The following is a 12,514-nucleotide window of genomic DNA, read 5'->3' on the forward strand; positions in this document are numbered from 1 at the left end:
CAAGATTTTTCCTGCTTCTTCTCTTTTCACACATTCTTTCTCCCTTCCATGTTTTTTACCTTCATCTCAATAAACTCTACACTCAAATATACACTGCATGGTATATTTGTCTCCTGCCCATGATCCTCACCTGCCATGGGACCAATGAGGGTCCCACTCATGCCATTTTTGCAACAACATGTGAAGAGTCCAAGAAATAAACAAATATGGATTCCAAAAAATGAGGAATATATATATATATATATATATATATATATATATATATAATGAGAACATACCATCAGCAGCTTTCTCAGCAGATCAAGGATTATTCAATCAAAGGGAGCTGTTTTCTCAAATGTTTGGGAAGCTTAGGTCATTTTACGACTGGCTGTTTCATTTACAAGACCAGAACGCCCCCCCCCCCCCCCGCTATAAATTTAGAATGGTGTCCTGGCCAGTCCTGATAAACGACAGAGGTGAACTGAGCTAACCTTTAGGAGACAGAGATAAGGTGACCTTTGGGTCAGATACTGTCTCCGTTATGGACAACTGGCGCCACAGCAGGGTATTTTATGGGATACATCTGGTTAGCTGACCGGACTAAGATCTCAGACCTCCTTATCACAGCTGTCAAATTGATGAAGTATACCTTGTGAGAAAACCTGGGAACAGACAAATGGGACTGTCCCCAAGATGACCCAAGCCCCTACCAATAGAATTACTGTTACTAAGCCCCCCCCCCCCCCGCCCATGTAACCCGTAAACCTATAAAAGCTGAACAAAAAGTCGGATCGGTGTGATCAGTTGGCGAGACCTGCTGATTCACCCACAGACGCCTGTGAAATTAATAAAATAACCTCATGCTAATTGCATCTGTTGGTTTCGGGTTATTGAGTTAAGGAGGAGATCGCCACCCTTGAAAACGAGGGTCTTTTCATCTTGCAGGTCCCACCGAGATTCAGCGAGTCGACCCCCTGCCCAATAACCCGGTAAACCAAACGGGAGGTAAGCCGGCCGGCCGTTGTGTGTTTTGTTGCGTGTTCCATTGTGTGACTCGTTGTGTGTTTCAATTTGCCAGTTTGTGTCCGTTTGAAGTCGTTTGTACGTATAAACGCTCCGTAGGCTAGGTGAAGGAGGGAGCTGACGGGTTCCGTACTCCTCACTAGCCACCCTGGCAGACGTGCCAAGGATTTCGGGGACCCGACTTTTCGGGGTCCAATTTGTTCCTGAGAGTGAACAGGCCACTCTCTTGGAGGACGGAACAAGCCCCGTTTCCGTTCCTCCGTCCGAATTTTTGTTTTCGGCTTTACGCTGATCTCGTACCGCGCAGCTCTTGGCCTGCTGTCTGTTTGTTCTTGTCTGTTTTGTCTGGGTTCTGTTATACTTTGAAAAAGACCTTAACATGGGACAATCTCTAACCACTCCCTTAAGTCTGACTCTAGGTCACTGGCGCGATGTTCGAGCACGCGGGGACGAGAAAGGAGTTGACATCAAGAAAAAGACATGGCAGCTCCTTTGCACTTCTGAGTGGCCCACTTACCATCCTTCATGGTCAAAGGATGGTTCTTTTAACATTGATGCTATTTTACAGATAAAACAACGGGTGTTCTCCACCGGACCCCAGGGACACCCCGACCAGATTCCATACGTCACCGTTTGGGAATCCCTGGCCAGAGACCCGCCGGTTTGGGTTTCTCCTTTTGTCCCTCCCCGACCTTCGGCTCCTGCTCATCCCTTACTCCCCACCCCCGGCCCCTATGCCTCCTTCAAACCTCAGCCCACTCAGCTATATCCCTTTCTGGAAAAAGAAAATAAAACCCAACCTCCAAAACCTGTACTTCCCCCTTCAGATGACACCCTTATTGATCTCCTAACGGAAGATCCTCCCCCATACCCACGCCCCCTGGCCCCGCGGAACCAAGAGGAAGAGCACCCCGGATACGAGGTGGAGGAACCTGAGGAAGAAGGACCAGACAGCACCACTTCCACCGGAAAAGACCCCTCGCCTCGCCGCCTTCGCGGCAGACGAGAACACCGGGAGACAATCTCCCAAGCCTTCCCTCTTCGACAGGGGGGAAATGGCCAATACCAATATTGGCCATTTTCAGCCTCTGATTTATATAACTGGAAAAACCATAACCCGCCTTTCTCCAAGGACCCGGTTGCCCTTACGGCCTTGATTGAGTCTATTCTGATTACCCATCAGCCCACCTGGGACGATTGCCAGTAGCTCTTACAGGCACTCCTGACCTCGGAGGAGAAGCAACGAGTCTTTCTAGAGGCTCGCAAGAATGCCCCGGGACCAGATGGGGCACCTACCCTACTCCCCAATGAAGTAGACGCCGCTTTCCCCTTGGATAGACCCAACTGGAACTATGACACAGCAGCAGGTAGGGAGCGTATCCGTCTCTACCGTCAGCTTCTCATAGCGGGCCTTCAAGGCGCTGGACGCCGACCGACTAATTTGGCTCAGGTGAGAGCAGTTACTCAAGGGGCAGAGGAAACTCCAGCAGCCTTCTTAGAGCGCCTTATGGAGGCATATCGCATGTATACCCCCTACGATCCCATGAGTCCGGATCAAAGGGGAAATGTCTCGGGGGCTGGAGAGATGGCTCAGAGGTTAAGAGCATTGCCTGCTCTTCCCAAGGTCCTGAGTTCAATTCCCAGCAACCACATGGTGGCTTACGACCATCTGTAAAGGGGCCTGGCCTGCAGATATACACACAGACAGAATATTGTGTGCATAATGGATAAATAAATATTAAAAAAAAGGGGAAATGTCTCGATGGCCTTCATTTGGCAATCGGCCCCTGATATCAGAAACAAGTTACAGAGGCTAGATGACTTACGAGACCGCACTCTGCAGGACTTGTTAAAAGAAGCAGAGAGGATCTTTAATAAGAGAGAAACTCCAGAAGAACGGGAGGACAGGATTAGAAAGGAAAGAGAGGAGAGGGAAGATAAGCGGGATAGGCGGCGTACTAGGGAGATAACTAAGATCTTGGTCACCGTAGTTAGCCAAAATAGGCAAGAAGCAGGGAGGCCAGATAGGATGGGAGACAGAAGGAGGCTGAAGATAGACAAAGACCAATGCGCCTATTGCAAAGAAAAAGGACATTGGGTCAAAGATTGCCCTAAGAGGCCCCAAAATCCAAAGAAACAACCAACTCAGCTGCTGGCCCTAGATGAAGATTAGGCCAGTCAGGGCCAGGACCCCCCCCCCCCCCCCCCGAGCCCCGGATAACTCTACAAGTTGGGGGCAGCCGGTCACTTTCCTAGTAGATACAGGAGCCCAACACTCAGTCCTGACCAAACCGACAGGGCCACTGAGTAATCGAAAAACTTGGGTCCAAGGAGCAACTGGAGGGAAGCAATATCGTTGGACCACTGATAGGAAGGTGCTCCTGGCTACGGGTAAGGTGACCCATTCATTCCTTCATGTACCGGACTGTCCCTACCCCCTATTGGGGAGAGACTTGCTTACTAAGATGAGAGCACAGATTCATTTCGACAAAGGAGGGGCCAAAATAGCTGGCTCAAAAGGGGAACCTCTCCACATATTAACCCTACAATTAGAAGATGAATATAAATTATTTGAAAAACCTGCTCCTGAAAATATAGAAGCCCATTGGATTGAAAGGTATCCCCAGGCATGGGCTGAAACAGGAGGCATGGGATTGGCAGCTCAACAACCACCACTAGTAATAACCTTAAAGGCCACTGCTACCCCAGTCTCTATTAAACAATATCCCATGTCTCAAGAAGCATATCAGGGGATTAAACCACACATCAAAAGACTCTTAGACCAGGGGATATTAACCCCCTGCCGATCTCCATGGAATACTCCCCTGCTCCCCGTGAAAAAGCCTGGTACCGGGGATTATCGGCCAGTGCAAGACCTCAGGGAAGTTAATAAACGGGTGGAAGACATACATCCAACAGTCCCTAATCCTTACAATCTGCTAAGTACCCTGCCTCCAACCCATTCTTGGTATACCATTTTGGATTTAAAAGATGCATTCTTTTGTCTGAGACTGAGCCCACAGAGCCAATCCTTGTTTGCCTTTGAATGGAGGGATCCAGAGGAAGGGATTTCAGGACAATTAACATGGACCAGGCTACCACAGGGCTTAAAGAACAGCCCAACCCTGTTCGATGAGGCCCTCCATCAGGACCTGGCAGCCTTTCGGAAGCACCACCCGGATCTGATCCTACTCCAATACGTGGACGACCTGCTCCTGGCAGCTACAACCAAAGAGGGCTGCACACAAGGTACTGGGGACCTCTTACAGACTTTGGGAGAATTAGGCTATCGAGCCTCGGCCAAAAAGGCCCAGATTTGCAGAACTAAGGTAACTTATTTGGGTTATCAGTTGGAAAATGGTCAAAGATGGCTCACAGAAGCCAGGAAAGAGACTATTGCCCACATTCCCCCCCCCCCCCCCCCCCCGAAGAATGCTACGCAACTTCGAGAGTTTTTGGGCACTGCGGGTTTCAGCCGACTTTGGATTCCAGGGTTCGCAGAAATTGCGGCCCCACTGTACCCCTTGACCAAGAATGATGCCCCTTTTGTATGGACTGGGGGCCACCAACAAGCATTTGAGACCATTAAGAGATCCCTGCTGTCTGCCCCAGCCCTAGGGCTACCGGACATTACAAAACCCTTTGAATTATTCATAGATGAGAAGCAGGGATTTGCTAAAGGGGTCCTCACACAAAAATTAGGACCCTGGAGGAGGCCCATAGCCTACCCCTCTAAGAAATTGGACCCGGTGGCATCTGGATGGCCCCCATGCTTAAGAATGATTGCTGCTGTAGCCGTGCTCATAAAGGATGCTGGAAAGCTGACAATGGGACAGCCCCTCATCATCTTAGCTCCCCATGCAGTTGAATCACTCATTCGCCAGCCACCAAACCGTTGGCTATCCAACTCTCGAATGACTCATTACCAGTCCCTCCTGCTAGATACAGACAGGGTGCAATTTGGCCCAGTAGTCACCCTGAACCCCGCCACACTGTTGCCTGCTCCTGAGGGGGAAACCCCACATAACTGCCAACAAATCCTTGTGGAAACACACGGAACCAGACCTGACCTGACAAATCAACCCCTAAAAAGGGCTGACTTGACTTGGTATACCGATGGAAGCAGTTATCTACTTAATGGAGAAAGAAAATCTGGAGCAGCAGTTGTGGACAGGAAACAGGTAATTTGGGCCAGCGCCCTACCACCTGGAACTTCGGCTCAATGAGCAGAACTCATCGCGCTCACACAAGCCCTACAGCTGGCAGAAGGTAAGACACTCAGTGTCTATACTGACAGTCGTTACGCTTTTGCCACCGCCCATGTTCATGGAGAAATATACCGCAGGCGGGGTCTTTTAACTTCAGAGGGAAAAGACATTAAAAACAAGGCTGAAATTTTGGCCCTGCTCAAAGCCCTGTTCCTCCCTAAGAAATTGAGCATTATACATTGTCCAGGGCACCAGAAAGGAGAGACTGAAATAGCCAAGGGGAACTGCATGGCTGATGAAACAGCTAAACAGGCGGCCCTGGGCCCCCAACTCTTATTAGCAACTTTATTAACAGATCAGGAGAATCCAAAGAAAGACCTGGACTTCCTTGATTACACAGAGAAAGATTTAGACATTGTTCAAAGATTGGGGGCAGATTATGACCATGAAAGGCAACGATGGATATTTCAAGGAAAGACTGTAATGCCTGTGCATGTAGCTAAAGAACTTGTTTCCTACTTGCATAAATTGACTTACCTGAGTCCTAAGAAGATGAATAGGCTGCTTGGTAGACAGGAGATGGGCAGCTATATACCTAAGAAAGAAACTTTGATACAGCAAATCACCAGCACCTGTAAAGCCTGTGCCCAGATAAACGCTGGCAAAACGAACAGACCGCCTGGACTCAGACTCAGGGGACACCGCCCAGGAGTCCACTGGGAGATAGACTTTACTGAAGTTAAACCCGGCATGTATGGTTACCGGTATTTATTAGTTTTTGTAGACACCTTTTCAGGATGGGTCGAGGCTTTCCCTACAAGGAAGGAAACAGCACAGACAGTTGTCAAGAAACTTTTTGAAGAAATTTTTCCCCGGTACGGGCTACCTAAGGTAATCGGGACTGACAATGGGCCTGCCTTCGTCTCCCAGGTAAGTCAGTTGGTGGCCAAGTTACTGGGGATCGATTGGAAATTACATTGTGCTTATAGACCCCAGAGTTCAGGCCAGGTAGAAAGAATGAATAGAACAATTAAGGAGGCTTTGGCAAAATTAACGCTTGAAGCTGGCGCTAGGGACTGGGTTCAGCTCCTGCCCCTGGCATTATACCAGGCCAGGAATACCCCAGGACCACATGGATTAACCCCTTTTGAGATCCTGTATGGAGGCCCTCCTCCAGCCATAACTTTCTTTGATTCTGATATCACTGACTATGCCACCTCCCCCACCTTACAGGCCCACTTGCAGGCCCTGCAGTTGGTACAGCAAGAAATCTGGAAGCCCCTGGCAGCTGCCTACCAGGACTCAGATCGGGTTCCTGTCACCCCTCACCCCTTCAAGATAGGTGACAGCGTTTGGGTCCGGAGACATCAGACAAAAACTTTGGAACCACGGTGGAAAGGTCCATACACTGTACTCCTCACGACCCCAACTGCTCTGAAGGTGGACGGAATTGCTGCCTGGATCCACGCATCGCACATCAAAGCAGCCCAGCCGGAGCACCTCATTGACAATCCGGATCCAGGATCACCATGGAAGCTCCAGCGCACCCAAAACCCACTAAAGATAAGACTTGTCAGGGCTTAATATTGATCACAACCCTGGCCCTCCTTGCCCTAGATGCCAGGGTCTCGGGGAGCCCTCACATACCAAAAAAACTTACTTGGCAAGTATTCTCCCAGTCAGGGGACATGGTCTGGTCTGTCACTGGCCTTCACCCTCCTGGGGCCTGGTGGCCTAGTCTTAGCCCTGATTTTTGCCAGCTGGCTGCGGCGCTTGAGACATGGGACATAGCTGCTTTTAAATATGATCAGCTAACACTTAATATGGAACCAACCTCAGGAGGTGATGGGGTAGAAGGCTGTTCCAATCTTATTAGGCGATGTCTTCTTGCTCCACTTGATTTTTATGTCTGTCCCCGGGATAGGAGAGATCAGGCTACTGCCCACCGATGTGGAGGCCCTGGGGAATATTTTTGTGCTGCCTGGGTGCGGCGAGCGAGCCCCGACCAGCGGGGAAAGATCACCACCGACACAGGATTCTTCTCTGATCACACTTTATTGAAGCGCTGCTTGGTTGAGGGAGAGCTGGAAGCAGGGGGCCCCCCCGAGCCGGGCTGGGTGGCGGCTTATATAGAGGAGGACGGGGCGTGTCTACTGATTAGGTGACGTGGCAGAAAAGGATTGGTGGAAACCTGTTGCTAGGCAGATGTGGCGCGAAAAGTTCGCGCCACATACTTGTTTACTTTAGCCCTCGGCGCCATCTTGTAATGGCGAAATGTAAGTGCGGCCGCCACAGTTCCCCCCTTTTAATTTTATGACATTTAAAAGACAGTCAAGGCTGAGGTCAGAGGACCTTACCCTGAAAATGTAGACATGTCCCGTTTTTTCTCAGGGATGGGAAAAATAAGCGGGACTACCCATATGCATAAGGTCATGATCTCCTGAGTGGATCTACTCAGTGCACTCTTAGGTGCAAAACCTCCTGTCCAGGACAACACATCCCCAGATTCAGGGGAACCTCATCGATCCCTCTTTCCGAGTGCAATGGCTCAATGGCCTTCGGGTGCAAAAGCAGGGATCAGGGTCAGGAGTCCTGTAAGATGCTGATCCAAGCTTGGGGGAGTTGCCGGCCTCCAAGGCTGCGAGGGCACGTGCAATGGCCACCTTTTCCCGTTTCCTTACCCGAATCAGCCTTAGAATCAGAAACAACGCCAATATCACTCCCGAAGTTAATATTAATCCTAGCACGCCAACCCCTGCCCATTCCTTAATATATGAAAAGGTATCTACCAGCCAATCTGTAAATTCCCCCAGCGAAACCATAGTCGCCTGGGTTTGATTCAAAGCCAAAATCTTCAAACTAAAATTGGCTTGCAATTGTTCCAATTCCCTTGTCCAATTGCCATTTAGATATTGAGAAATCGCTCGGGATTCATTAAGGGTAGCAGTATAGGGGGTAACACACAAGTGCTTAGTACGATCCACACAACCAAAGGTAACTATATCAAACATTTCTAACATATTTCTTTCCACCAAATCAACTCTCTTATTTAACAATAAAATACCTGACATTAATTGATGGTTAATCTTTTCTTGTATATACATAGCGTCCGAGGTTTTTTGTACCACGGAATTGATAATAGTAACTGTCTGAACTTGATTGGCCATAGCTACTCCTGCAGTAACAGCCGCAGCAGCAGACACTGCAATAGCCGTCACAATAGTTGCTGTAATGCCAAAATCCCTTTTCCGGCGAACCAGGGTGGCTAATGGGAAGTTCTTAGGATTGGCTTTTACAGGCAAAAACACAAAGGTAGGGATGCGCATAACAATCGCACCTGAATGGTAGAAATTCCAACATTGTGACAGAGAGCAATTATCCTTCTTGCAATCAACTGCAGTATTATTTGAACTCCCTGTAGTATTAAACAAAAGCCAGACAAAGGGAGGATCCAGGCAAACTCTGGTTTGCCGTAGAGTAGTATTATGTTTTTTCTCTACACTAGTTATATTAATTTCTTTAGAAGTGTGATTCATAATCCCTGTATAATTATTTAACATAATTATTCCAGAGCGAACAAATGTAGCAAATGGAGACAACTCAGTTATAGCTCCTCTGGAATTCATAAGTATCCATGGTGTAAAGGGTGATCCAACCTTTATCATAAGTTTTCTTTTAACCTTAAAATGGTTAAGATTCCTAAGAACCCATCCAGAATTATTGTAAAACTTATCATATCGTCCTCTGCAATCCACAAATTCAGGGGGATAGCTCAAATCATTACCAGAGCATCTAGGGACAGACCAAGAAAAAATATTATTACTAGTATGATTACTATTGCCAACCTGTGAATCACTATTATTAACCTTGCTAACCTGTACCCAATTGGGCGTTGTAAGGTTGCAACTGATCCCATAAGTGGTAACATTAACAGTATCATTGGAACCGGAATAGGAGCCAGATCCAGATTTAGCTCCAGATCTGACCTGAGGCAGGGCTACGCTAATGGCTTTTCTCAAAAAATTGGGGGTATCTTCTAAAAATGGATCTCTAGCTACAGTAAGATTCATGGCATCTAGCAAGATGCAGTCTGAGATAGAAGTGCTCTGATTTGTGGTAAAACATAAAGTTCCTGCTAGGGGCACTACAGTTTGATTAAATTTTTGTTCCTGTGCATCCACCTTTTTGCAAACTAAGTTCAATTGGCAACTATCAACAAAAAATTGTGGCAATATTGTGGACTCATTGTGAACAGGAATTGGAATGGGCCATGTACGGGCCACAGCCCAGAAATAAGATTCTTCAGATTCAACTGGAACCGGCAGGTTCACCAACAGGATCAGGAGCAGCAACATCTCCTTGCTCTTCGTCAGGCTGTTCCAGTGTTGTCACGATTCTTGTCAGTCTGGTAGGGATCCACACTGGATCTGGCCGATTCTGAGGAAAGACACAAACAGCTCCCCTGGACCTCTGTATCACAGGGTCCGGTCCATACCATTTGTTATCAATTACATCCTTCCATTTTGCTAATTCTGTATTTCTGTGTCTGTGGTCCATATGTCTTTCCGCGGCTGAACAGCCATTGGAATCCAAGGTCAGAAAATTAAATGTAAAGAGAGCGAGAGATATTCTATCTCGCGGGGATGCGCCCTCGGCTATTCCCCCTTTTTGTTTTTGAAGCAATTCCTTAATGGTGCGGTTAGCCCTTTCCACGATGCCTTGTCCTTGTGGATTATAGGGCAAACCAGTAATATGATTAATTTCAAAAATAGAGCAGAACTGTTGAAAACTTTTAGAGGCATATGCCGGGCCATTATCAGTTTTTAAAGAATAAGGCTTGCCCCAAGCAGCCCAGGCTTCTAGGCAATGGGTCCTTACGTTAAGGACCTTTTCACCACATAACGGGGTGGCATGTATAACACCTGAACAAGTGTCCACGGAAACATGCAAATATTTTTGTTTGCCAAATTCTGAAACATGAGTAACATCCATCTGCCAAAGGGTAAGTGGCTTTAACCCACGTGGATTAACCCCAATATGAGGCGGATGATGAAAAACCACACAGGAGGAACATTGTTTAACTATCTCACGCGCTTGGTCGCGAGTAATATTAAACTTAAGGCGAAGGGTATTTGCAGGCACATGAAACTTTCTATGAAATTGTTCAGCCGATTGCATAGGATCCAGGGCAACTAAAGCCATTTCCCTGGTAGCCCTATCAACCATATCATTAGCTTCAGTCATAGGTCCAGGAAGACCGGAATGAGCTCTAATATGACCGATAAAAAATGGTTTAGCACGTTGAACTATACAACTCTGAATTTGTAATAACAAAGATGCAACCATGCTACTAGGTTTAACATATGCAGCCACTTCCAGATGTCTTACAGCATTAACTACATAGCATGAATCAGAATACAAATTAAAAGGCTGATGGGGAAAGGCCTTAAAGACCTCCAACACTACTTGACACTCCACAACTTGGGGTGCTCCAGAGCGAAATTTCAGAGTAACAGGCGGGGAGCCATATACCATATAGGCTCCAATTCCAGTTTTGGACCCATCAGTAAAAATAGTCAAGCCATTATTCAAAGGAGAAGCACTGGTAATCTTTGGAAAATATACAACATTCTGTGCCATAAAGGACAGCAATTTATCAGACGGATAATGATTATCAATAACGCCTGAATATGAGGAAATCAATACGGCCCAATCATCAGTAGTCCCTGTCAAAACCTCAATTTGATCTTTGGTATAGGGCAATATTAACTTCTCTGGCATTTTTCCAAAGGAGGTCAAGCTGAACCTCACTCCCAATAATGCCTGTTGTGCCACTAAATCAGGATAATAGCTTAACGTGCGCGAACCAAGTGTATGACCATGTATCCACCAAATCGGGCCTGTCTGCCACAATACTCCAGTAGGATGACCAACAGTGCGCAGAATGCAAAGCAATAATGGTTGTTCTGGATCAAACCGAAGAACCTGCGCTTGTTCTATGGCCTTTTCCACTATCTTTAATGCTTCTTTTCCTTTGGGTGTAAGCTCTCTAGGTGACGTTACATCAGGATTTCCTTCTAATATTGAGAACAACGGCTGCAAAGCTTCACGGGTAATGGGGAGATATCCTCTCAGCCAATTTATATCTCCGAGCAACTTTTGAAAATCATTTAAAGTGCGTAAATGTGATGTACGAATGCAAATTTTTTGTGGAAAAATCTGTTTTGGGGTAACACGGGCTCCTAAAAACTCTACAATACTTGTCTTTTGAATCTTATCGGCGGCAATAATCAGCCCCTTTTGTTTTAAGGATGCCTCCAGGGCAACTAATGCCCGTTCTAGCATATGCTCTTGTTTTGCTGCCAATAGGATATCATCCATGTAATGGATCAGCCTAACTTTGGGAAAACTACGTCTCACTGGTTGTAACGCCTGATCCACGTATAGCTGGCACATGGTGGGACTGTTGGCCATACCCTGTGGTAAGACCTTCCATTGATAGCGTTCATCAGGCTGTTCGTGATTTATAGAGGGAACAGTAAATGCAAAACGATGTTTATCTAAAACATGCAAGGGTATAGAAAAGAAGCAATCCTTAACATCTATGGCAAAAACAGGCCAATCTCTTGGTAAAGCACTTAAAAGAGGCAACCCTCTTTGGACAGATCCCATGAGTTGCATCTGTGCATTAACTGCTCTAAGGTCATGCAGCAGCCTCCATTTTCCTGACTTCTTTTTTATGATGAAAATAGGGGAATTCCAAGGAGACACAGAAGGTTCAATATGACCAAGCTGAAGTTGTTCTTTAACTAATATGTGTGCGGCCTGGAGCTTTTCCATAGACAGGGGCCACTGAGGCACCCAAACGGGTGTATCTGTGCCCCAGGGGATGCGTAACGCATCATCAGTGGCCCCTAGGAAAAACCCAAGCCCTTCCGATCAGATTTGGGAGTGGGCAACACGGGGTCACTTCGTCCTTGAAGGCGAGCCCCCAGCCCTTTTCCTGGCACAAAGCCTTGTGCCTTCATGACATCTTTACTCACTTGAGAATAATCATTGGTAATTATCAATTTTAATTGTTGTTGTACATCCCTTCCCCATAAATTTAAAGGGAGGTCTATGACAAAAGGCTGAAAAGTGCCTTGACTGTGTTCCATCCTCCAATGCAATTGCTTAGCACTCATATCTGGAGTATTTTGATATCCTAGACCCTGTAAGGTTTGTGCAGCCGTCTGTAACGGCCACCTCTTCGGCCAATCCTGTTTACGCATCACACTTCTGTCCGCTCCGGTATCCAATAG

At 47.0% G+C, this 12,514-nt stretch overlaps 1 protein-coding gene across 1 annotated transcript; it reads left to right on the forward strand.

Annotated features, from left to right (window-relative positions):
• The first annotated feature begins 1,384 nt into the window (after positions 1-1,384).
• Positions 1,385-6,797, forward strand: LOC119824321. The gene is given in 5 exon segments (XM_038344447.1): positions 1,385-2,552; positions 2,589-2,601; positions 2,755-3,206; positions 3,209-3,235; positions 3,238-6,797. Coding segments are annotated over 5 exon segments (5,220 nt in total).
• The last annotated feature ends 5,717 nt before the right edge of the window (positions 6,798-12,514 follow it).

This window comes from Arvicola amphibius, chromosome 10 (genome assembly GCF_903992535.2).
Source record: "Arvicola amphibius chromosome 10, mArvAmp1.2, whole genome shotgun sequence".
Taxonomy (NCBI): Eukaryota; Metazoa; Chordata; class Mammalia; order Rodentia; family Cricetidae; genus Arvicola; species Arvicola amphibius.